Source organism: Sparus aurata, chromosome 6 (genome assembly GCF_900880675.1).
Source record: "Sparus aurata chromosome 6, fSpaAur1.1, whole genome shotgun sequence".
Lineage (NCBI taxonomy): Eukaryota > Metazoa > Chordata > Actinopteri > Spariformes > Sparidae > Sparus > Sparus aurata.
In genome coordinates this window covers 4,643,288-4,666,415 of record NC_044192.1, presented here as the reverse complement: position 1 = coordinate 4,666,415, position 23,128 = coordinate 4,643,288, and the positions used below count along the sequence as shown (strand labels likewise).

General features: G+C 42.2%; 3 protein-coding genes across 3 annotated transcripts; 1 reads left to right on the top strand and 2 right to left on the bottom strand.

The window, feature by feature from the left end:
- Positions 1 to 3,300: 3,300 nt before the first annotated feature.
- On the bottom strand, positions 3,301 to 8,387 carry ccdc51 (coiled-coil domain containing 51). The gene is made up of 7 exons (XM_030419884.1): positions 8,240 to 8,387; positions 7,440 to 7,526; positions 7,134 to 7,332; positions 6,878 to 7,015; positions 6,619 to 6,783; positions 5,927 to 6,133; positions 3,301 to 5,411 (listed from the first exon to the last, which is right to left on the bottom strand). Exons 2-7 carry the CDS (start codon positions 7,442 to 7,444, stop codon positions 4,818 to 4,820), a joined length of 1,308 nt encoding a protein of 435 aa, XP_030275744.1. The 5' UTR covers positions 7,445 to 7,526; positions 8,240 to 8,387; the 3' UTR covers positions 3,301 to 4,817.
- tma7 (translation machinery associated 7 homolog) lies at positions 8,339 to 10,687 on the top strand. The gene is made up of 4 exons (XM_030419984.1): positions 8,339 to 8,495; positions 8,864 to 8,919; positions 9,228 to 9,315; positions 10,122 to 10,687. Exons 1-4 carry the CDS (start codon positions 8,480 to 8,482, stop codon positions 10,154 to 10,156), a joined length of 195 nt encoding a protein of 64 aa, XP_030275844.1. The 5' UTR covers positions 8,339 to 8,479; the 3' UTR covers positions 10,157 to 10,687.
- A 1,568-nt stretch (positions 10,688 to 12,255) lies between these two features.
- On the bottom strand, positions 12,256 to 22,568 carry dnase1l4.1 (deoxyribonuclease 1 like 4, tandem duplicate 1). Its single transcript, XM_030419908.1, has 10 exons — positions 22,418 to 22,568; positions 15,853 to 15,938; positions 15,484 to 15,572; positions 15,075 to 15,161; positions 14,730 to 14,842; positions 14,456 to 14,568; positions 13,970 to 14,127; positions 13,243 to 13,339; positions 12,878 to 12,953; positions 12,256 to 12,734 (listed from the first exon to the last, which is right to left on the bottom strand). The coding sequence occupies exons 2-10, from the start codon at positions 15,931 to 15,933 to the stop codon at positions 12,586 to 12,588; spliced, it is 963 nt and encodes a 320-aa protein (XP_030275768.1). The 5' UTR covers positions 15,934 to 15,938; positions 22,418 to 22,568; the 3' UTR covers positions 12,256 to 12,585.
- Positions 22,569 to 23,128: the final 560 nt, after the last annotated feature.

Sequence of the window (23,128 nt, the reverse complement as noted above, 5' to 3'; positions counted from 1 at the left end):
GCTGATGGAGGAGAGTTGAAATCTGTTTTTAGCTTCACAATAGAAATCCAGCTAAGCTAGCGGAGGTTAGATGCCCCGGACTATGTGCTGAGACCCTATTTGTACTGTTGCTGAAGTTTGGTGCTGTTCTGAGCATTATTTGTGGCTTTTTGGTGGCAGTTTATATTTGGACCCATTTACTGCAGTGTATTGTTGTCGTGCGGTCGTTTCTGAGGTTAATAAAACTCCGTAAATTAGCGGTCTGCTAACTTGATCTCTCGAGAGGGAGTCTAACACAGTTTCACAGTGATTTAGACCATGGATTAAATTTACACCGGAATATCCCTTTAAGTGCCTCAGTGGCCATTTGATTTTGATTTTGTTAAAATGTTTTTTATTTGGACAAAGTGCATTATTATTTAGGACAAATCCGCCTCTACAAATATGACTAACAGCCGCTTTAAGTTAATTGAACATAAGATTTGTGTGTGCACGCGTCTCGAGGTCAGCAGGTTTTGCAAAAGGGATCAATCGGAGAAACTTTCAGAGGACAATAAAGTGAAGTACCATGATGAATGACACACACACACACACACACACACACACTGCACTGCACAGTGTGGTGAAGTGGATGACCTGCATACCGCTGTCATGTGAGGAAACGTGTTAATTGCCTCCCCCCCTCCTCCCCTCCGTCTCCCCCTCACACTCTGTTGTTATCTCCTCTTCTTCCATCTTCCTCCTTTTCTTTCTGGTTCCGACCGACAGAACTGACACGCTACCAGAAACTTCCCTCCAACCATTTAGCCAGAACTTTATTAGAAGGGTTGGCAGGAGATTGGACGCCGACGCCAGCTGTTACCAGTCAGTCACAAACCTTTTAATTAAGAGTTGCCAATCATCTGATTTAACGGTGCAGGAATTTCCCCACAAGCAGTTCACAGACTCACCATCTCTACCTTTTTTACGACGCCGTGGCGTGTTTGGCGGCGCCTGTATCTGCAGAGATGTCAGGTGTGGCAGCGATTCTGGAGAGACAGACTTGATTGATGAGTGTTGAGGTTGTTAAAACGCGGTTGGGTGTGTAGAGTTTCTGCGTTCCTGATGTCAACCGTGAACTCATTCCACCAGTGTTTACAACAGACACCGTGCTGGAAAAAACAGCATAAATCAGCACCAAAACCAGCACCAAAGCACAACATATGCTGGTCTTGCTGGGTACCCAGCAAGACCAGCATATGTTGTGCTTTGGTGCTGGTCTATGCTGTTTTTTCCAGCAGGGCACTTACAATCCAGTCCTTCAAAACACTCTCTTTCTCCCACTCTTTGTTTTTTTTCCACTATGTTTCGTCAAGACTGTAAACTGTGCTGCTTTCATTTGTAAAGTCCGCCATGTTTGTGTTGTTCATGGGGCCCAAGGGAGGAGTGGAGGTAACGGGGTCAGAGAACTGAACCGTCAACATGACACAGAGGCATTTTCACGTCACGACAAACCAACCGACTTTACAGAAAGGTTTCACAGAGACAGTTCGGTGTTCATGAACTCAGATCTGTTTGAAAACTGTGTCAGCCGTCAGGTGTTTCAGTGCAGAACTGGTCACTAATTTACTCAATTGCATGACCAGATCAATGTTTACCTGGAGGGCTTCAGGTTTGACAGAGGTAATCAGGTCACTCGCTTCACAACGAGAGCTGTGAATGTGTGTGTGTGTGCTGTCGTCCTTCGGATCTTTTTGAACGAGCTCTTTGATTTTAACACCTTGTAAGAGCGTCGTGTGTGAAGTGTCTACACTATATTTATGGCACAGCCTCTTTGTAGATCCACAGAAATGTATCTGCACATTGCATCGACGCATGACCATGACAGCTATAATTAGCCTGCTTGCATTGGTGCTAATACAGGGGATTGTTACCTGTAGTTTCCCCAGTAAACACACCGACCTCTTTGGCTGTTGCAGTCCCTCCTGACAGGTCAGCTGTTGCTTATAATCCTCCGTCAAAGTTGCTGTTGGCTACCGGGGATGTCTCTGGGGAAGAGATGTGGATGCTGCCCCTCCATTAGCTGCCCGGAGGCAAACAGACACACAGATAGTTGAATAACCTGCTTTGCACTGACAGCATCATGATGACAAACTTCTATCGGGTCATAAGTGATTATTATTATCGTATGAATCTTAACTTTGTAATCAAGCAGCTCTCTGGAATCATCAGAACTTCCCAAACCACTAACCAACACTTTGATGTGTTTAACCAGCTTCAAACGAGCCCTCGTAGCTGACATACCTGCACTGGATCAAACGGTATCTGTGAATATCGTGTCCCGCCCTGTTTGTTCACTGTTTTATGTCACTGTGTGCGTGTTTGAAATATTATCTACCCACCAGAGTCTGCAGATCCACACACACACACACACACACACACACACACACACTGTCGCTCCCACGCTGGTGCAAAACACCAAGAAACATCATTTCAAGACAAGACTCCAAATAAATCAACGCACAAAGACGGCATGAATTGATATTTAATCCAGAAACACGTGTGTTAATGTTTGTGTGCTTCAGCCTTGTTGGAGATGTAATCCTTCACTGCACGGACTGTTTATTCAGCCATCAAGAGCTTTATATAAGCAGAAAGTTTCCAGAACAACGTCGTCACAATCAGCCGCTACTTCTAAATGTAGACCGTGTGTTGTTGTTGTGTGTGTGTGTGTGTGGTTTCATGTTAGTCATTGTGCTAAGTAAAGACCCAACACCTGCTGCAGTGGATTTACCAGGACGGAGGGACACTGGCCAGAGAGACAGGACACAGACATGATGTGGCCAAAAGTATGTGGACAGAGCCGCAGAATGAGGAAAATGAAAAAGTGAGCTCAAACCTCAAACATCAGGTTTCCTCGTGTCACACGTTCAGCTGCTGCCCTCTGCTGGAACTTAGATAACACGACTGAAAGCGATCAATGAATAAATCTCATCATGTGCAGTTTGTAGGTTCATCTGTATAATTATTTAATCTTTATATCATGCACAAATGCTGAAAAATGCTGATTTCATCCTCTTAAAATGTGAAGATTTCCTGTTTTAACACGTCTTATGTGATAGTAAACTGAGTATATTTGGATTATGATTCACTTTTTTTTACATAAGAAGCATTTAAAGGTTTCATATTTAGCTTTTGTCGCTTATATTTTAAGATTTTCTGACATTTTGACCTACATCTTGCCTCACTGTACTTTAAAAATCAGGAAAAAAAGAAATTAATCCATCTCGGCCAGTCATTCAGGTAAACAGGTGATTGCTCAGTTATGCCACAAGTCATTAGTCAGTCTTTCAACAGTTTAATACACAGTGATCATCATCATCATCATCATCATCATCCAGCTCAGTGCACACAGTCAACATGACGGACAGACAACAACATCTTCAAGTAATGGAGATTAAAGTCAGCAAAACATTTTTCTACATTTTCTCACGTATTTAACGTTTAGGGATTTTACTTTACTCATCCAGTGACTGAAGCAATTAAAGCCAACAGAAGGCCGACTCAGAGCTTTTCTAAGAGGCCAGGCAAGAAAAGTCACAGCTCATTTATTCTCTTTATTGCTCCTTCAGGCGTTTACACTGATCCTTCGCTCTGTTTCATGAATCCCAGCGGTGGATCATGATGGTCCCTCTGAGGTTCAGCTGAGGCAGCTGCTGACGAGAAGGCTGCATGAAGTTACTCAAGCTCAAAACTCACTTGGCACTGATTATATCGATTACAGCAGTTAAACCATCACAATTCAATAAGATACGTAGCAGCTAAATTATCTCAGTACCGTCCAGAACTTTTGTTTTGACTGTCATAAGTGTTGAAAAGGTGTTTGGAAGCGATTGTTATGTGAATAGTCAGGGTATTTTTTTTTTATTTATCTAAAAATGTAAGATTTGTGTCAGTGTTAGAAACTGAAGCTGCCAAACGGCTGAATTCTTATCAGGAGAAATGCTTTAATTCTGCTAAATAAAAGCTCAGTAGTTCTCAACATGGAAGGTTTAAATATATCAGTGGACGACAGAAAAATTGGACACTCATTTAAGTAATTTATCAAGAACAAATCACAAACATTTTCTGGTCCCAGCGTCTCAAGTTCGTCTCTGTTTAATCAATAAATTGAATAAAAATGTTGCCCTGCCCGCTTTATGTGGCAGCTGCATCATCATCTGTCTTTGAGAGGGCCTTGTGTCGTAATTCATGAGCTCCATATTCCTGATTAAATTAGTCTTTTATCAAATTACCACAAATGAAGTGGTCGATATGAGCCCACAGCTCAAGTTTGCCCCGAGTGGACCTCTGAGTGGTTTTAATCTGGAAATGTTGGATGGACGAGACAAGTAGTCTGAAGACGTGAACACTTTACAAAGTAAATTATGAAGTGTTTAATAATGCAGCTCTACTGTGCCTCAGAACATGAGATGATGGGTTATGATTCTGGATAAATCTAATTATGAACCTTATTATTATCATGTCAACACTTTAGAATTAAATCAAGTTGCAATCATGGATCCTATGTAATAGAATAAATGCTAATGTCTCCGAGTGCTGGAAGTTAAATGAGCACAGATGGAATTATGACCGAACTCCTGTCACTGTGTTATCCTCACATCCCAGAATTGATCATATTTAAGAAAGTCACTCTTTGACTAAGTAGTGCAATAAACAGCAGCAGCCTCAATCAACATCCGTAACCAGTTAATTACTTCCTACTCAGTAAATATTGTACTCATAATTCATTTGGATTATTATCCCCAGGGACTGATAATGTTTCAGTGCACGTGAGCACATTCATGGAGGCTTCCTGTCTAACCAGCTCCTCTGAGCAGCAGGTAGACAGCAGAGACGGTGATGACGGTGGCGGTGTAGGTAAACACAGCGTTATAAAGAGTGTTGGTTCTGATTCTTTCTCCCAGTGTCCTCTGGGTCTCCTCCAGACGCCTCACCAGCGCCTCAGACTCCCACTGGTCTCCTCTGTCTGGTCTCTCTGGAGCTGCTACCTGCAGCTGACCAGCCTGAGGTTCAGCCTGAGGTTCAGCCTGAGGTCTGGTCTCCATCAGTTTCCTCACCACTGACAATTCGCCCTCAACTCTCCCCAGTCCCTGCTCCAGTTGTTCCAGCTGTGGTGGAAGGGACTCGAGGAGGGACCCTGTCTTTTGGCTGCTGAGGCGGAGGTCTGTTAAGGCTGAAAGAGGCACGGTGGGTGAGTCTGAGGTCGGACCTCGCTTGTCCTGAAGGACGATGTCCCTCTGAGTGAAGGTGTCATTCAGAGCACCCCTCAGGCTGTCGATGAGCAACCGGAGCTCGCCCTGCTGGGAGCGATGGTTTCCCGCCTGGACTCTGAGGGCTTCCTGCAGGCTCTCTGGACCTTTCTGGGCCTCCAGCAGCAGGGTCTTCAACTCCTACAGATCAGAGAGGAGAGGATTAATCGGCTGGAACACAAACACCTGGTGACCATATTCTACAGCCGTGCCAGCAGATCTGTGAGGCTGTGTGTGGGAACAGGTTTGCTTTGAGAGAATTTCAAATGTCCGTATGCTAACAAGCTCACAGCAACAATGCTAACATGCTCATGTTCAGCATGTATATTATTCTTAATATTCACAATCTTAGTTTAGAGTGTTAGCATGCTAGCATTATCGAAATTAGCACTAAACACAAAGTACAGCTGAAGCTGAAGGGAATGTCGTTAGTTTTGCAGGCGTTTATTCATAAAAGGAACATAAATAACAGTGAATCCAATACTTTCAGTTTGGATTATATAAATATATAATTAAAATGTACAATTGTCACAATAACAAAGACAAACATGACCCCTGAATGCGTCATACAAAACAGTTTTTTCCACAGTACTGTAACTCAAAAAGTTACAACCGAGGTGATGATGAATCTCACTGCTATCATCAACCCTCCTCACCTGCAGGCGGACGCGGTTTACATATGTCGATCCCATGACCCCGATCAGCGCTCCGAGAACCGAGCCGATGACGGACCAGTTCTTGGTGCGCTCGGCTCTCGTCCTCTCCTTCTCGTGGCTCTCCCTGACGCCCGCTGAGAACAAGGCGAACTTCTCCCTCTCAGAACCCTCTGCGTTCTCGTACGCTGTCCGCAGACGACGCTCCTCCTGCAATCACAGGGGTGAAGAGATATGAATCAAATAGATCTGTTATTCCACAAACAGTTACATTACTGTACAAATCCCAGAGAATGGGCTAAATATAGGCATGAGATGATATGATAGATTTCACAGCATGATTATTAACCAAAATGTTATGCAATTCACGATATCATGATACTCATATTACCGATAACCATCAGAATATTCTTAGAACTACCTTTGTGTGGAGGATGACATTGGCAAACTGAGCCTTTAGCAATAGTGACCGGCTTTGAATTTTGGGATTACTGGAGAGATGTGGGCTCCCCCTTGTGGCTTTTCCAAAATGAGTTAGCACACCGCAAGTTAGCACAGTGTCACTGCTGCTGCCTCTTGAAACTATTCTGCTGAATAAACGTTGTCTTGCTCTTCTGACCTCAAACCATCTGCATTTTGAACACACTCTATTTCCCTCCACCCGTTTTAACACATATGTGATTGCTTCAGCCGACCTGCAGCAGTTTGTGCTCCTGCGTGGCGAGCTCCAGGTAGTGAGCGTCTTCCCTGGAGACTCGGTCCAGCCGGTCTCGGACCTCCTTCAACCTGACCTGCAGGGCCTCCAGGCTTATATGAGCCTCGCGCACCATCCCTCTGGCCACCATGAATGCTGCCTCAGCCTGGAAGAAACACAGCCTGAGACTCAGGATCTTTCTCGGTGTACATCATTTGACCTCCATGACTAGTTGGAGTCTGCTTTAACTGTCTACTGACCTCAGTGACTTTGGTCTGGGCTTCACGGACCTCGTTGAGCCCGACAAACTCCTCGTACCTCCCCCACCAGTAGTTGACTGAGGCGGTGGCTGCCTGAGCTGACCTCTGACCCCACTGGCGCCCCAACTCACCTGCATACTGGAGGCGGGATTAAATGTTAATAAAGATTTTGAGAGTCACTAGATGTATACATGGTGGCAGTGTGCCTATGGTCTATAAAGCTGTTAAAAACAGTTAGAAGAGGGATGAACTGTACCTGAAAGGTAGCCAGTGCGCGCTCCTTCACTACCTCAGCGCCACCCTTCCCATCAGGAGGGGTGGGGTTAGTGGGTGGGGAGGGGCCGGGCTGATGTTGAGCACTGTAGGTTCGTACCAAAGTGATTCTGCTGGGGACTGACAGGCGGGAAACAGCGCAGGAGCCATGAGCCCAGAGACAGATGTGAGCTCCTCTGTACCTGACAGAGTAAACAAACTGTTAATCATCAGCCTCAGCCTTGAACTTTTATGTAGAACCAGCAAAAAAATGTCAGGCCTCCTTTTTGCTCCCACTGTGCAGATGTACCTCATTGGGAAGTTCTGCAGTCGAAGCTTGAAAACTGTCAGAGCTTCAGTTTCACTGCAGCTACAGCGCCAACACTGGAACAGGCACCTGTGAGGACAACAGTCAAAACAGAATACAACTTTTATTAATACTGTGCCAAATTTTAAGGGCTCTCACATCAATCTTTTTGTACAAAAAAATTTGGTTTTAAGGTTACAAGTAATTTCCATGTTGCCTTCACGTTAAAATTGACCAACATACAAAGTTGTTTAGGCTGTTTTCAGAGCTTCATATTATTCAACCAAGGCAATGGACACTAATTTGAACAGAGATGCCATAAAGATAAAGAACATTACTCCACTGTTTATGTAACGTTCATATACGTGTCATAACTTAAATTTAAAGTAGAATAGGCCTAGAGACATTTAAATTCCACAGTTTACACAGCTTCCAAAACGATTGTCACTGCTCCCAAATGTACAATACACAGATATGATGATGATGCACTCTGATTTCTTACAACTTGATGTATGATTCATTTCCCAACACAACCGTCCTCATCATATGTAAGCTAGACAGACTGGAGGATAATAAAGTTTACAGGGTTTAACTTCATTAGTGTAACGTAAACTACCTTACAATTGTTCCTCCAAGGTTAGCTGACTGGTCTGTCCTCTCTCCTCCTCCATTCACAACTAGCTAGCTTTTAGCTCCACGTCGCTAACAGTCGCCGGTTAACTGACTTTTTAGCCGTGTGAAAGTCTGTGACACCCTACAACAGGCTCACTCACTAAAATAACAAAGTATGATAATATTTATACCTGTCTTCTTCGATGTTGTCGACGCACGCATGTCACACGATGGTAGTTTCTGTTGGCTAACTAGTTAGCATCTTCATGTCAAATGAAACGAGTTTTACTTCAGGCACGTAACGGTCATTCCACTTCCGGGTTCAGAGTTCACAGGGGTCCTAGCTGCGCGGATCAGACAGACAAACGGCTGTGTGCGCGACAAAGATACACTTATTTCCTCCCTTTGGATCACTGTGACCAGGTTTAAACATGTCTGGCAGAGAAGGTGAGACGTCGATACATCTGAAAGTTCACCAGAAAATAGCCGTCATCGTAAAACAGAGTATTTTGACAGAGTAACACATTTGCGCGGAGCTAGTTTCACTGCGTGGATTAGCTAGCTAACGGCTGCTTAAGAGAGCGCGAGGTCCATAACGTCTCCTTCTTTCACCAAACTCCATGAAAAATATGCCGCATAAATGTGTTTTACTTGTTTGCGGGTAATATTTTCAGAAAGACCGTTTATTTAGACCACGGAGCGGCTCAGTGTGATCGTCTGGGGCATTCGGCTAATAAGTTGTTGCCCGAATAACAGCGTATTTAAACAAAATCTACAATTTATGTGGTAACTATTTGTTCATTTATTGTCCGCAGGAGGCAAAAAGAAACCGCTGAAGGCGCCTAAGAAACAGAACAAGGATTTGGATGATGTAAGTGTGTCTCTGCTCTCACAGACTGTATCAGGCTGTTTGATTACTGTCTTTATCAGTTAATATAGCTGATAATCTCTATGGTGATGTCTTTAGATGCCACCTGAATACCTTGTTTGTCATACATGATAACGCATTTAAATAACTTCTCTAAAGCAATATGTCTTTTGAGGTTTTGGCTCTGGGTAACACATGATGGCAATTTGAACATTTTAAGGCCCAAACTTGTGACACACATAAGACAGAAGTGATGTCATGGAAAGAGTTTGGTCAGTGTTTAAACTGTCTGGGTTTGTTTTCTTCTGCAGGATGACGTAGCTTTCAAGCAGAAGCAAAAGGAAGAACAGAAGGCTTTGGATGCGTTGAAGGCCAAAGCTGGAGGAAAAGGACCTCTAGGTAAGACCTTAATGTTCCTGATTCTGTTCAAGTCTATCTTAACACAATAATTACATACCATATGTAAGTGTAAAGGAGTTGCGCGGGGTATATGCTCAGACCGTACCATTCTCGAGTTACATTCCCCTCAGTAACTCGTAACTACATGACATCACCTTAGGTTACACGCATATAATTGTAGATACAACCAAATAAAAATCTGCTTCACCCTGTATCGTTACTGAATAGAAGACTTCTCCAAGGATCTGTTCAGTAGCAATTTGTGTCCTCATACCTGGCTTCAAAAGATGAGTGACGAAATCCACAGTCCTTGTTTAGTGCAAAAATGCAATCTAAAGTTGAAGCTAATATGAGGCTTCATTAGTCTCAGTTTGACACATTTAGTGTTAAATTGTCCTGGTAGTTGTGTGTAGGTTTGATGTTGTGTTCTGGCAGCAAACCTACAGGACTTGCATGTCCATAAAGCCGCGGGAGTCTGAGTGCAATGAATTTAATCATCTTCTCATGTCAGCAAAGATTCCTACAGAGATGGACAGAGTTTGTAGTCATTCCGTTAGAGTTTAAAAAGACATTTTCAGTGACTAGTAGCTCTAAACGTACATCATATCGTAACTTTGCGATCATGACTTCATTTCCAGTTTATGTGACCAAGACACATGAACAGCTCATAAGCTCTTCTCATGAATTTACAGAAACAAAGTGCGTGTCCACAACTTTGACTGCTGGGATTAATTTGTCAGGTCAGAGGTTTTCTCACACACCCAAATATTTAATGTTTCCTGTCTTTTTTTGTTTTGTTCCCACAGGCAGCAGTGGCATCAAGAAATCCGGCAAGAAGTAAAACCTGAATCATGCGATGGTGTTTTTTTGCTCCCTGGCCTCGCTTCCTGCGTCTGCGGTGTGTGTATGCTCGCTGAGAAGACTCTAGTTTGTTTTGCTCTGTTTGACATGAACCTCATCAAACTCAGAACCTGCCCTGGTGACGGCCCCCTCCACCAGCGAAAGTGCACAGAAAAATGAATTTAAGTAGTTTGAGGATTTTAAGGACACGAATATCTGTCTCCAGTCAGGCCTGCTACACACATCATAACTCCCAATGGGATGTTATTCCAGGTGTCACACTGTGGTGTTTGTGTTTGAGAACAGTCACTCAGTCGTACACTCGGACAAAAAATCTGCAATTTACAATTAAAGGTCTGCAGCTTTAGAAATGTAAAGCGTAAAACGAATCCTTATTTACACCTTATTTTGTTTTATACCCATGTTTAACTAAATCGGAAACACAACTCACCCCAAAGTCTTTTTTTTTTTTTCTTCGGATATTTGTTGTATTGTAAAGAGGGAGATACTAATAAAAATTTTGTAATAACTACTTGTCGTTTTAGTTTTTTGTGATTTGGTAATTCACCAGTCAAACCGTCATTTATAGAGTTTTAATTTTTACAAACCAATTTAAAATGTCAAATTAAGTCTCCTGACAAACTTCAGGTGTATTTACGAGACGCATTAGACTTGATTTACACGTCTTTATTAAAGATAGTCATGTTTACACTTCTGCGTATCCTTGAGGCTGAACAAACATTTCCTCCCTGCTCACATATTTGCAAAGAAGCTCTTTGGAATATGTTGAGATCTTCATTGCTTCTGTATTCATATCTGGTGACTTGCACATTGTTTAATTTCTTATATTACCAACACTAACTATTGAGCAGTTAAACAATGTGTGTCACTTCACCACCTGGTCATGAAAACACCACAGGGTGACTTTACTTTGACTGCAGAATTGGCACAGTGTCAGTTTTATATAATGGTAGCTGGCATGTTCACTGGTTTGAAGAAACATTAATCTACCAGTTTATTATTGGACACATTTTAAAAAATGACAGGCTTTCAGATAAAGATGCTTTGGGTCAGTGGCTCCAGGAGAACTTTTTTGTCATTGCAGGAAAAGCACAGGTGAAACTAACTTTGTTAATGATGGTTCAGTTCCACAAGTATCCCAATGAGCCAACGTGCACGATACCAGGAGTCTGAGGGTGACCTGTTGTTTTCCTGCTTTGACACCAAAACGCCGGCTGGTAAATGGTCTGGTGGACGATACAACGGGAGACGAGGATTCAGAGAAAGCCTGCGTCCTTTTTTACTCAACACGTTGTTATTGATCACATGAGAGATGTAACTGTTCTGCCACCAGTGGGTGTTTCATAGTAGATGTTGTAGTAACACTTTATTTATGAGGCAAGTATTACCGGGACATTAACAGAAAACTGCAGATTAATATTTTATATCCAGGAATTTGTTTCATGTTCATGTAGCAGGTTTTTGGACAGAGCTTTGAGCTTGCAGTGAATCCTGCCTTCATTACAGTTGTGTTATTTGAGGCCAGACTAAGTATTAGAGACACTTTAGGTAAAACAAAGACAATAAAGCTGAAGATGTGTTTAGTTTTACATCATTATTGGGTTTGTGGATATACAAGTCTTTACAGAAGCACATGTGTGATTGTTTGAGTATAGTACAGTGCAGAACATTAAGAAACTGATTTTAAAGCAGCATTATGTAACTTTTTTTTAACCTTTCAAGATAACGGCTTTAAAATCATGTAAGCATGTAACTTCAGTGACAGGTTAGCATCACAGTGTTACATACGTTTTTACTTCAACATACAAGTTTTAAACACGACTTTGTTATGATGTAATGAGTTTTGTTTGTAGTTTGCACCTTACGTCTGAAAAACTTACAGGTGTTGCACTCAGAAAACTGTAGGGGGCGCCAAATCACACACAATGCCAATTTCTTTTAAGTTTCTAAATTCACTTGCTGATGTTTAAAAAAAAAGTTGTTGTATAACATAAAAACATGCAAAGCATACCGAACTTGCACGCTCACAGTCGGCTTGGGCTGAGAAACAAACCTGTTAAATAATGACTCTGAAATCTGTTTAAAAAATGAGCCGGTCATCATATTTTATTTCATCTTGTGTGCAGCGCTGATGAAACGAGACGGACGACCTGATGGCTGGATTCAGTCAAACAGTCAAAGTCACTGACTGATGAGAGTTCACATGTGTCAGTTCATATTAGAGAGGTACACGAGCAGTCGTCCAGAGAATCGCAGGATTGTGTACCCAGAACGTCTGCAGGGTCTGTGGTGACGGTCAGACTGAACACTGGGTTGTTCACCCACAGAGTGGTTCTGTAGGTAACGGGTTATCTGAGGAGTTTAATGTTCTGTTGGGCGTTTTTTTTTAATGGATTTGGACTCCTGGGTTCAAACTTCATCTCCGAGAGTCTTCCTGGCCAACTTCGCTCGGAGGATCTGTATCTCCAGGCTGAGCTTCTCCCTCTCCAGCAGCAGGTTTCCTCTCTTCAGCTCCAGCAGGTCCGCGTCCACGACCACCAGCCCCGGCTGCTGCAGACCTGCACAGCAAAACCACAGAACACCACTGAGTCCTGAACCGAGCCCTCATCAGATAACTGATGCACTGTAGGCTGTGCTTTCACATCAATTAAGAAGAAGCAGCAACACATTATGACAAGTATTTATAACTGTGCTGCTTTACCGTCCACCTCTTGTGTTTTCGCGTTCAGGGACTTCAGCTCCACCTCCACTGGGTAATGGTCGCTGACCTTCAGAGCCTGGAAAATAAACAGTTATTAATTCATCGAGTATCGTCTTGGTTGACCAAGTTGTGTTGGAAAGAAACAAACCAACAAACCTCCCTTGTTCGTAAAATTTCAAGCATAAAGAGGAATTCAACGTGTCACCACATCAGCTAGTTCCTCTGAGTTAGTTGTTTCTAGATATTTACACCCACTAACTTCAAGGTGGAACTGTCGTGTACAAATAATGAACAGCTGCTGGTGAACAGTTGAATTTGGTGATATTGGAGGTCAGACTTAAAGACTTGTGACAACAGCGACAGACCTGCTCCTCACTGAGTCCGTATGCCGTCTGGAAGTTGAAGGGTTTGGCAGAGTTTGGTTCCACAGCCTGGAGCATGTCGTCTCCGTAAACCACGATCCTGAACAGAGACGTGCGGTATGTATTTTACTTTTGTTACCAAATTCAGTGTCTTGAGATGTTCATGCAACACAATACTGCAGGAAAAACAGCAATCGTTTAAAGCAAACAAACCAAAGGTGTAGAGGGAAAAACACAACAAAACAAAAAGACACAAATTTAGAAATGTAACCTCGAAAAGTATGAAGGATTTTGTGACTTTTACTCTTGAATTTCAGCCCGGTTGTCAGGATGTAATGTAAAGTGTTTGAATAATAAACCAGTTAACGTTTCTGCAAACCACAGACACGTCCAAGTCCTTCACATCAGGAGGTGGAGGAGAGGGTGGTGGCGTGATTACAGCCAACAAGGCCGGCCGCAGTTCGAGTCACACCACTGCGTGTTTTTAAAGAGATCGGCCACAATTTCCAGCTGATTTGTGGCGACCAAACCCTGCTATTTTTCACAGGAAGTCGGACCATCTCAGTCTGTGATTGTGGCGACCCAAATGGATATTTTAAACCCAACGATGATGCCTTCGTAACGGTAACCAAGTGGGTTTTTTGTGCCTTAACGGAGCGCAAATGAAATTGAAATAGAGTTAAAGATGTTAAAATCCTCCGCCTCTTGTGTGTTTGTTTGTGTGTGTTACCTGTCGTATGTGTGGTCGTTCTTGTTGCTCGCCGTGGTGTCGACATCGTCTCCGATCAGCCAGTGGAAGTTCTTGTCGGCCCGGATACGGATCGTCTTCATCTCCTTCTTGGAGACGTACAAGCCGTCCGCGTTGAAGTCGCCGAGGATCATCACGTTCTAGAGCAAAAGAGGCGGAGGAACATCAGCAGGTGTGTCTACAGGGAGCCGACGACCAATCAAATCTGATTTAAGGTAAGAAAACACATTTTAATTTCTCTCCTTTAATTTGTTCTTTATAATAATCAACACCACGGCAGCTTCACTGATGCACAGAGACAACAACCACGAGGGGTTTATTCTAGTTTTATCCAAATCAAATTGTGTTTTTCTCCAATTTAGTTGAGCTTCTCCATCTCCTGATGTACAGGTAGGTTCCCCTGATAGTTTGTTGTTGTTTGACTGCACTGTTAGCTCTGTCAGTGTCCTGATGATGTCATGTCCTTACATCAGTCCTCCACTTCTTCTTCACGTTCTGGAAGACATCGTAGAGCTCATCCAGCTCCTTGTCCGAGTCGTCCGGCTTGGTGTGAACTGGGATTATCACCAGGTCCTTCAGCACTGTGGTAGAGAAACACACACACACACACACACACACACACACACACACCTTTACACAGCTGTAACTTGAAGAAGGGCCCCTGCAACCGAAAAGTGAAAGTGTCTCGTCCTCTTTAAAAACACTCAGGTGTTCTCTGTGTGCATGACGGACAGTCTTCTACCTGTAGTGAGGCATCTGAACCGCAGGATGTAAGGATCTCTGGCGAAAACGTCTGCGCACTCAGTCACCTTGTCGTCATACTGATAGGAGCCCACCAAGTCGACCAGATCATCCCTGTGAATGAGCAAGACCGGGAAAATGAAAAGTTTGTCAGCTAACATGATGAATGTAATTACTACAGTACATGTGAGTATTTATCCCGCTACGTGAGTTGTTTGTGGGCTGCTGAGCTGTTGAGCAGTTAATCAAGTTGTGTCAAAATGTTTTTCTAATCGAGCAAAAATCAGGAATCTCCTCCTCAAACTGCTGGAATCTGTGTGTGTCAGTGCTGCAGGTGAGCACTCACCTGTACAGGAACATAAACTGCTCCTTGTAGCGCGTTCGGCCCAGACGACTGCTGATCTTCAGCGTGTAGTGATGCTTATTGTTGCATCTGGAAAAGACAGATGTGATGTTCATTTCTTTCAGTTTCCTCTTATAGCTTCAATGTTGAATCAAACACTTATATTGAGAGAAATTCAAATTCAGGATAACTTTTTATACACACACACTTTCGTCTGGCACCACTGGGAGGTAGATGTTTGTGGTTTTGAGTGAAATGTCACGACATCTGACTGACTCTTTTATTAAATTAAATTCCCATACGTTGCAATACATGATGGAAAATTGCAAGACTAACGAACAAACCTCCTGACGACAACGACAACAACAACAACAACAACAACATAGTAAATGTAGCACAGACAGAAACTCACTTGTTGAGCGCCTCCAGGAAGGTTTCTACAGACTCTCCGCTGATGTCCACCACCTCCAGGATCACAATGATGTCATATCGAGACACGATCTGGGGACAAGACAGAGAGAGTGACATCAGTGTGACATCAGCGTGACATCAGGGTGACATCAGCGTGACATCAGTGTGACATCAGCGTGACATCAGGGTGACATCAGTGTGACGTCAGTGTGACATCAGGGTACGATACTGTATATATGCGGCTAAAATCTTGCTGACAGAAGCTAATTCTGAATCATAAAAACACCTTTCTTTATCTGAAAAGAACACATTTGAATGGCTGTGTGTGTGTGTGTGTGTGTGTGTGTGTGTGTGTGTGTGTGTTAGCTACCTTCGTCAGGATATTTAGCACATCTGGGTCTGACACTTTGTTTCTTCCAAACTTCTGGATGTTAAAAGCTGCTATTTTCATGTTGGCTGCAGAGAAAAAGACACGGGAGCAGAAACATCATTGACCTGCTAATGAGTGTGTATGTGTCTGAACATGCTCAGGCATGTGTGGTATTACTCTGTGTACATCAGACCAGCCGTGTGTGTGTAGACAGGTGTGTGTGTGTGTGTGTGTGTGTAGACAGGTGTGTATTAACAGCGCGGCGGCTCCTTCAGCTCGCCTCGCCTGAGGCCCGTCTGACTGGCTACAGTATTCACACTGTACACAATGAAAACATGCTTGTTATAGTTTTAAGTACACGCTATAAAAATATTGGCGCCGTGTTTCATTGAGACGACTTCACACAGCAGATTTGTGTGTTTTCATGTCTTTAGGGTAAGAAACAAACCACGATGATAACGCTTTTCGTTTGACAATAGGCACGTTGACATATGAAGGCATTCAATGACATTTTGATTAAATTAGAAAGAGCAGTTTTTGGGGTAATTTCTCTCAATAGTTATTTAAAAAGATAAATCATCACTAGAGAAGAAGAACCCAGGAACAGCTGAAGATAAAAGATGAGGCTGAAAAAACAATTCTAATTCATAAGACGGATGTGAAGGAGAGGAACGAGCTGATCAGGAGCTGAAAGAAAACATACATTAATCTGTGATGTTTTTAAACGAGACCTTCATCAGGCAAACAGTTAAAAAGAGAGGCCATCTTTAATGACAAACAGGCGATCAAAACCCTCCCATGAGATCTGTATCAATAAAAACAACTTCCTGACTGAGAGTAAACAGATTAGATTACTCTACTACTCAGATTAGAAGATTACAGGAGCAAAACACCACACGATGTAAAACACAACTCATAAATTCATGTTAAATGAACGCAAAGGTTAAACCACAACTAGAAAAGTGAGAACAGCAACAACACAACTTCCTCCTCCCTGTCAAAGAGAAGTGAATAGATCAGTCAGTGCGATTAAGTGGATGTTCATCTCCCATTTTAGCAGCGAGCTTGTGTTTGGTTTGTCCCTTCTGGGCTACAGTAGAAACATGTCAGTGTAAGTAACCTGGTGGACGACATATTATGATTAATCAGGACAAAATACAAAAGTAGATAAATGAATACAGTTGTTAGTGATTACAGTAATTGTCTTCTTTCTAAGTTAACTCCACAGCTGAGGAAGCTGTTCAGGACTTGTTCTGGCAGGTCACTGTGTGTTCGAGGGGCCTCTTCACAAATCCCCCCATCATCAGCCAGAGTCCTGTGATCCTTCTTCAGCCATCTGCGTTACGTTAACACACAATATCCTGCACCGACACACTGTATATTTTGCTTTAAGCGCCCGTCTGTCCCCTATAGACTCAGACCCACCCTGGTAAGTAGCTTTCATCTTTAAAAGAAAAGTCTGTGTTCAGGAAAAACCAAGCAGATGTAAAGAATAACCACCAGTCTGTGTATAAATGTGTTTCAGGGCTGTTAAAAAGAACTGGAAGTGAAAATGTCGACGCGCAAGAGCTGTGAAAAGTCTGGAGTAAATGTAAAGATATCGTGTCCAGATATTGATTTGGTAAAAGTGAAAGTCAGCTGGAAGAAAAATTCCTTGAGTGAAAGTATAAAATTTTCTGATAACAAATGTTCTGAACCGTCAAAAGTAATTCTGTGTTTAAGCTGATATCTTTTTTAATGAGTGGCCACTGTTGAGAACGGCATTTCAACATTAGCGAACGTGAAACCACTGGATATTTTCAGCAAGGGATCACTGTTCAAGATTCTGTTTTAAATACTGTGAAGCTTCTGAATGTTTTAAATGAGGGTCGACTGTTTAAGACATTGTTTCAACATTTGTGAGCGTAAAATCACTGGATATAGTTTTAAACGAGAGTCCACTGTTAAAGATGCTTTCAACATTTTGAAGTGTGAAACCGTTGGACATTTTTGTTAAAGAGGGGTTGAGAAAGCGCTTTAATATTGTAAGCGTGCAGCCGCAGGATATTTTTAATGAGAGACCACTGTTGGAAATGGCACTTTGACATAATTGAGCGTGAAACCACTGGATATTTCCACTGGTCAAGCCGCCATTTCAGCATTCGGAAGCATGAGCCCACTGGACTTTTTTTAACGAGAGACCACTGTTCTTGATGTTATGTCAAAATTTTGAGCGTGAAACCACTGGATATTTTCAACAGGAGACCACTGTTGGAGATGGCGTTTTAACATAGGTGAGCATGAACCCACTGGATATTTTCACTGTTCAAGGCGCCATTTCAGCATTTGGAAGCGTGACACTGCTGGAATATTTTGGTGGGACAATTTGCAATTTGACCGTTCAAGATGGTGTTTCAACATTTGTGAGAGTGAAATCACTGGATATTTGTTTAAACGAGAGACCACTGTTAATGATGCTTTCAACATTTTGAAGCGTGAAACTGTTAGACATTTTTGTTAAAGAGGGGCTAGTTGTTGAGAAAGCATTTCCATATTGCAAGCATGCAGCCACAGGATATTTTGGATGAGAGACCACTGTTGGAAATGGCATTTTAGCGTAGTTGAGCGTGAAACCACTGGATATTTTCACTGTTCAAGACGCCATATCAGCATTTGGAAGCATGAGCCCACTGGACTTTTTTTAACGAGAGACCACTGTTCTTGATGTTGTGTCAAAATTTTGAGCGTGAAACCACTGGATATTTTCAACAGGAGACCACTGTTGGAGATGGCGTTTTAACATAGGTGAGCATGAACCCACTGGATATTTTCACTGTTCAAGGCAACATTTCAGCATTTGGAAGTGTGACACTGCTGGATATTTTCAACAGGAGACCACTGTTGGAAGATGGAGTTTTAACATAGTTGAGCGTGAAACCACTGAATCACTAAACCACTGGATATTTCCACTGTTTAAGACACTATTTCAGCATTGGAAGCATGAAACGGCTGGAATTCTTTGGGTGGGACAATTTGCAACATTTTTGGGTCTAAGTTAAACCCAAAATTAATTTTTCAATATATTTTTGTGGTTTGCTGGATTGTTAATTCCAAAATGTATTCCTGTGATTGGGTTGAAATTGATAGAGAATAAACTTTTATCAATGCTGCAGATCAACAACTATTGAAAGTCTTAGTCACTGAAGCTACTTGTTGTTTCTCACTCCCTGTCGTCACTCCCTTGTTGCGGTTTGACACGTAACTTATAAAAACAACAAAATGCCCTGCAGCCGTGTGTTTGCATGTGTGTTGCAGAGGTCGTCTGACTGGTTTGTGTTTGTCCTGCTGTTCAATCGGGTGATCAGGAGCCTAATACTGCAGCTGACTCCAGCCACAACATGTCAACACACACAAAGCAGCCACTATGTAGAGCTTACGCCTAATGATGTCTTTATAACACTGGGATCAGATATCAGTGTCCGTCCGACCAGTTTAACCTCTCGGGACTGTTGCAGCCGTTAGTTTGTCACACACGAGTGACGTCCTGCAGGCTGAAACTCTGAAGTTTGATCTCTCTTCACGTGGAGGAGGAACAGAACCAGTTTTTGATCCAAGTATTTGTCGAAGGTAAAACCAAAACCTGACGACTGTTGGAACTTGCGCAAAGCATTCCTTCAGCCTGTAAACAAGGATTGGTTGGATCCATATCAACATAAATAACTGAGAAAGAGCAACACGAGCTTCTCAGGGCTGATGGTGTTGACTGATGACTCTCACTGAAAAATGTTTTGGGACTTCAGGGAACCATCACTTCCTTCAGTCTGAGCCTTTGTGGCCCGACGTCTAATTGTGACCCTTAAATCAATTTAACGATCTAAACCTGTTTCTATGGTAACCCCACGATGAACAGCTCCAGAAAAATCTTCTCTTTTATTACCCATGTTTGCCAAACTGGATGTCCAAGTCTGTTGGTATTTATAAGTCGGTCTTCATGATCCCCAGAGGCTGAACCCACATTATTCTAGTGATCCGTTGGCTTTTCGTCCAAATTAAACAATGAAATATAATTGTTTTTGTTCTCTTCTGTAAAGGAATTCACACATGTTTAATCTTAAGTCTCATAAATATGTCAATACAAATCTTTCGCTCTTCTCACCCAGGAGATAAACTTAATGGAATTTTACTTTTCCAAATAGTCATTGCAGACCAGGAAGTGTTATTACAGTGTGTCACTACATGAACTGTTAAGTCTGTTGTCTTGATGGGGTTTCATTAAATAGTTAATAGCGTCTTCTCCCTCACCTGGGCTGATCAGATGAAGGGAAACTTATCAACACCTTCAAAATCAATATTGCATTTCTGGCACTTTTATCCTTGGGAGAACTTTTTAAGCCGGGCCTGTTCAAAACCAGTAAAGGTCGGTGTTTCTCCCTTAAGGTTAAGGTTTGGTCAAGCTTTTGGTAAAATAACCAAAGCTAGTGTTCAAATAAATACTGGGAACCTTTAACTTCATGTTTTAAAGAAACTCATGTTGACTGTTGGTAGGAAACAGGAAACACACAGCGGCCTCAGACACTTTGTGGACTCCTCTGTCACAAACCTCTTCCTCGTTTGGACTTTGAGGCTCGAGAACGTTACAATACTTCTTCCTTCCTCCTGACGGACGAAAGTCAGGATTTGAACAACGGCTAAAGAGTTTTGTTCATGACAGTAACTGTAAACACAAAGCCACATTTCTACTCGTCCAGCAGCTCATGACATGATGCCCAGACTTCCAAAGAATGCTAACAAGATAACATGTTAAACATTAACAATGGCCTGTATGAGGATAAAAACCCTTCAGTTAGGCCTTACCTCTGGCGCCATTCTCAGGAGAAAATCCCACTAATATTTAGGATCAAGTTCTCTTTGAACACCAAAGTTGTCTCTCCATATTTCATCCACCTGTTTTCACCGTGTCGTGATGCTTTTGCCTTGTAAACGTCTGATCGTCTGCCTGTAGCCAGCAGTAAAACTTGGCGTGACAGCTCAAATATCTGAACAAAGAAATACAGTCTGTGAATCGCTGCAGACTGTACGTCCAGCAGCTTCAGGTTTCACTGTTATTATATCTCTCATTTTACGGCCGTCGACCACCTTCACACTCTAAGCTTCAGGCCAAAGTTGGTAAATTGCTCACATTCTTTCACCGGGCGAAGAAATACTTAGGTATTTTATTTTCTTTACAAGTACAATAGGTTGGAAATACTGAAATCCTGCTTTGAATATTTTGCTTTAGTGAAGTTGCTTTGAACTGGATAATTATATATAATTAAAGAGGAAGTTGTGGTTCACTTGAACTGCTTTACATACTGCAGGGTACTTTAAAATATGAAATAACACCATACTTTATGTTTTATTATATTCTGATTATTTACAGCAGCAGCAGGTCATAATGAGAACATTTATTTGTAGATAAATCTTTTTTTTAAATATAAATAATACATCTACAGAGACTTTTGAAAGGTGCAGTATAAACATATTTCTTTCTCCCTTAAACACATTATGATTTTATATTAATTTAACAATGTTTGTCTGGTACAGAATGATTGTTTTGTCTGTGTATCATATAATTTTTTAACAACAGACACAACGCACCACATCAGTCAGTTAACTCTGACAGTACTAACAGTATTCATGCTGACTTTTCTTTCTTTCAGTCCCATTATTTTAAATTCGTATGAGTTACACACTTAATATCAGATTCAAAAGTTAAGGCACCAACACAGGTGATCAACCCGAACAACAGCTGACTGCAAACAATCAGACTAACGAGACCAAAAACAACCAGACAACAACACAAACACGAATCATCTTCCTCCACAGAAATGTTAATGAACATGTGGACTTTAATCGCAACATTTCAAAACATTTCAGCCTCGTCATCTCGGATTAAATCTATAACGAGGCTCCCCACAGAGGAGAAACCCATTCAAGCCTCTTTAAGAAAGCAAGCGTGAGCCTCAATGTGAGAAGTTGTAGAACAAAAATAGAGGCAATTTGAAACAGATGTCGTCACCTCACAGTCCCACAGAAGAGTAAGAATCCGTTTAGTTCAGGTGAGGCAGTTTGTACGTCACAGAGACATTCCAGAGGATTAAACTCAATAGGAAGATGTAATCTATATGAAACCTGGTTTATAATCTCATCTAACAATGTAACACATAAAAACACACAAGTGCTGACACGCTTTATGTTTAATTCCACAGCTCAGATACCAGAAGTTTGACTTTCTCCTGCTGAAACTGAGTCACATTTTATTCCTACACGTTCAGTTTTACTCTCTATTTTCCTCATTGTTAAATTAAGCATTTAAATCATTCTTCCACCGTTAAAATCACAACAAAGTGTCATGAATGAGCTGTTAACCCTCCAGTACCTCAACACCTGTACCTGGATGACTTCACTGTTTGTCCACCTGATGTTGTTGTTTGAGCCTCACAGATGGATCCAGGCTGTTTCATTGTCTTGTAGACATGTGAAGCCTCTCAGGTATGCCGCTCAACGTGAGGAAAAAGAAAACAAGAAGACGGGTTGTTTTTCTCACCTGTTGGAGGAGGAGAAGCTGCTGCTGCTGCTGACAGGTGAGCCGACCAGGTGAGTCTGTTCTCAGAGAGGATTAAATGAAGTCGAGAAGAAGAGAAGACTTGTGACCACACTGAGTGGTCTCAGATATGCAGTCAGTGCAGAGGGGGTAAAACACTGTATAGTGGGCGACCACGGGCGACGTGATTGGTCGAAAGCAAACCAATAGAAGGGGCTGGACAGAGAGAGAGAGAGAGAGAGAGGGTAAAACAAAACAAGGACGCCGCCCTCCATGATGTTTGCATTTGTGGAAAAAAACTGTGTATGTGTGTCAGAGGATGTCATGTGGTCTTTATGATCTCAAAACAAAAAGAGGCCATACATTGAAGCATTAAAGTGTGTGTGTGTCTGTGTGTGTGTGTGTGTGTGTGTGTGTGTGTGTGTGTGTGAGGATGTTTGTCTGCTCTCGGTTGCTCGGCAGCAGAATAAACCACCACATGAAGCCACAACACAGCGACACTTTGTCACACCCACAGGAAACGCTCCCAACAAACACCTCAGACTCGTTTGACTTTCCTGAGTCTAAAAACCTGAAGTCCAGTCGACGTCTCTGCAGCAGCCTGTTCATCGGCCTTACAGGTATTAAGAAGCATTTGTAGAATAACTAGTTGCAATCTTACATAAATCAAAATGTGATATATTAGATGCAATGATTTATTTGCAGATTACTTTT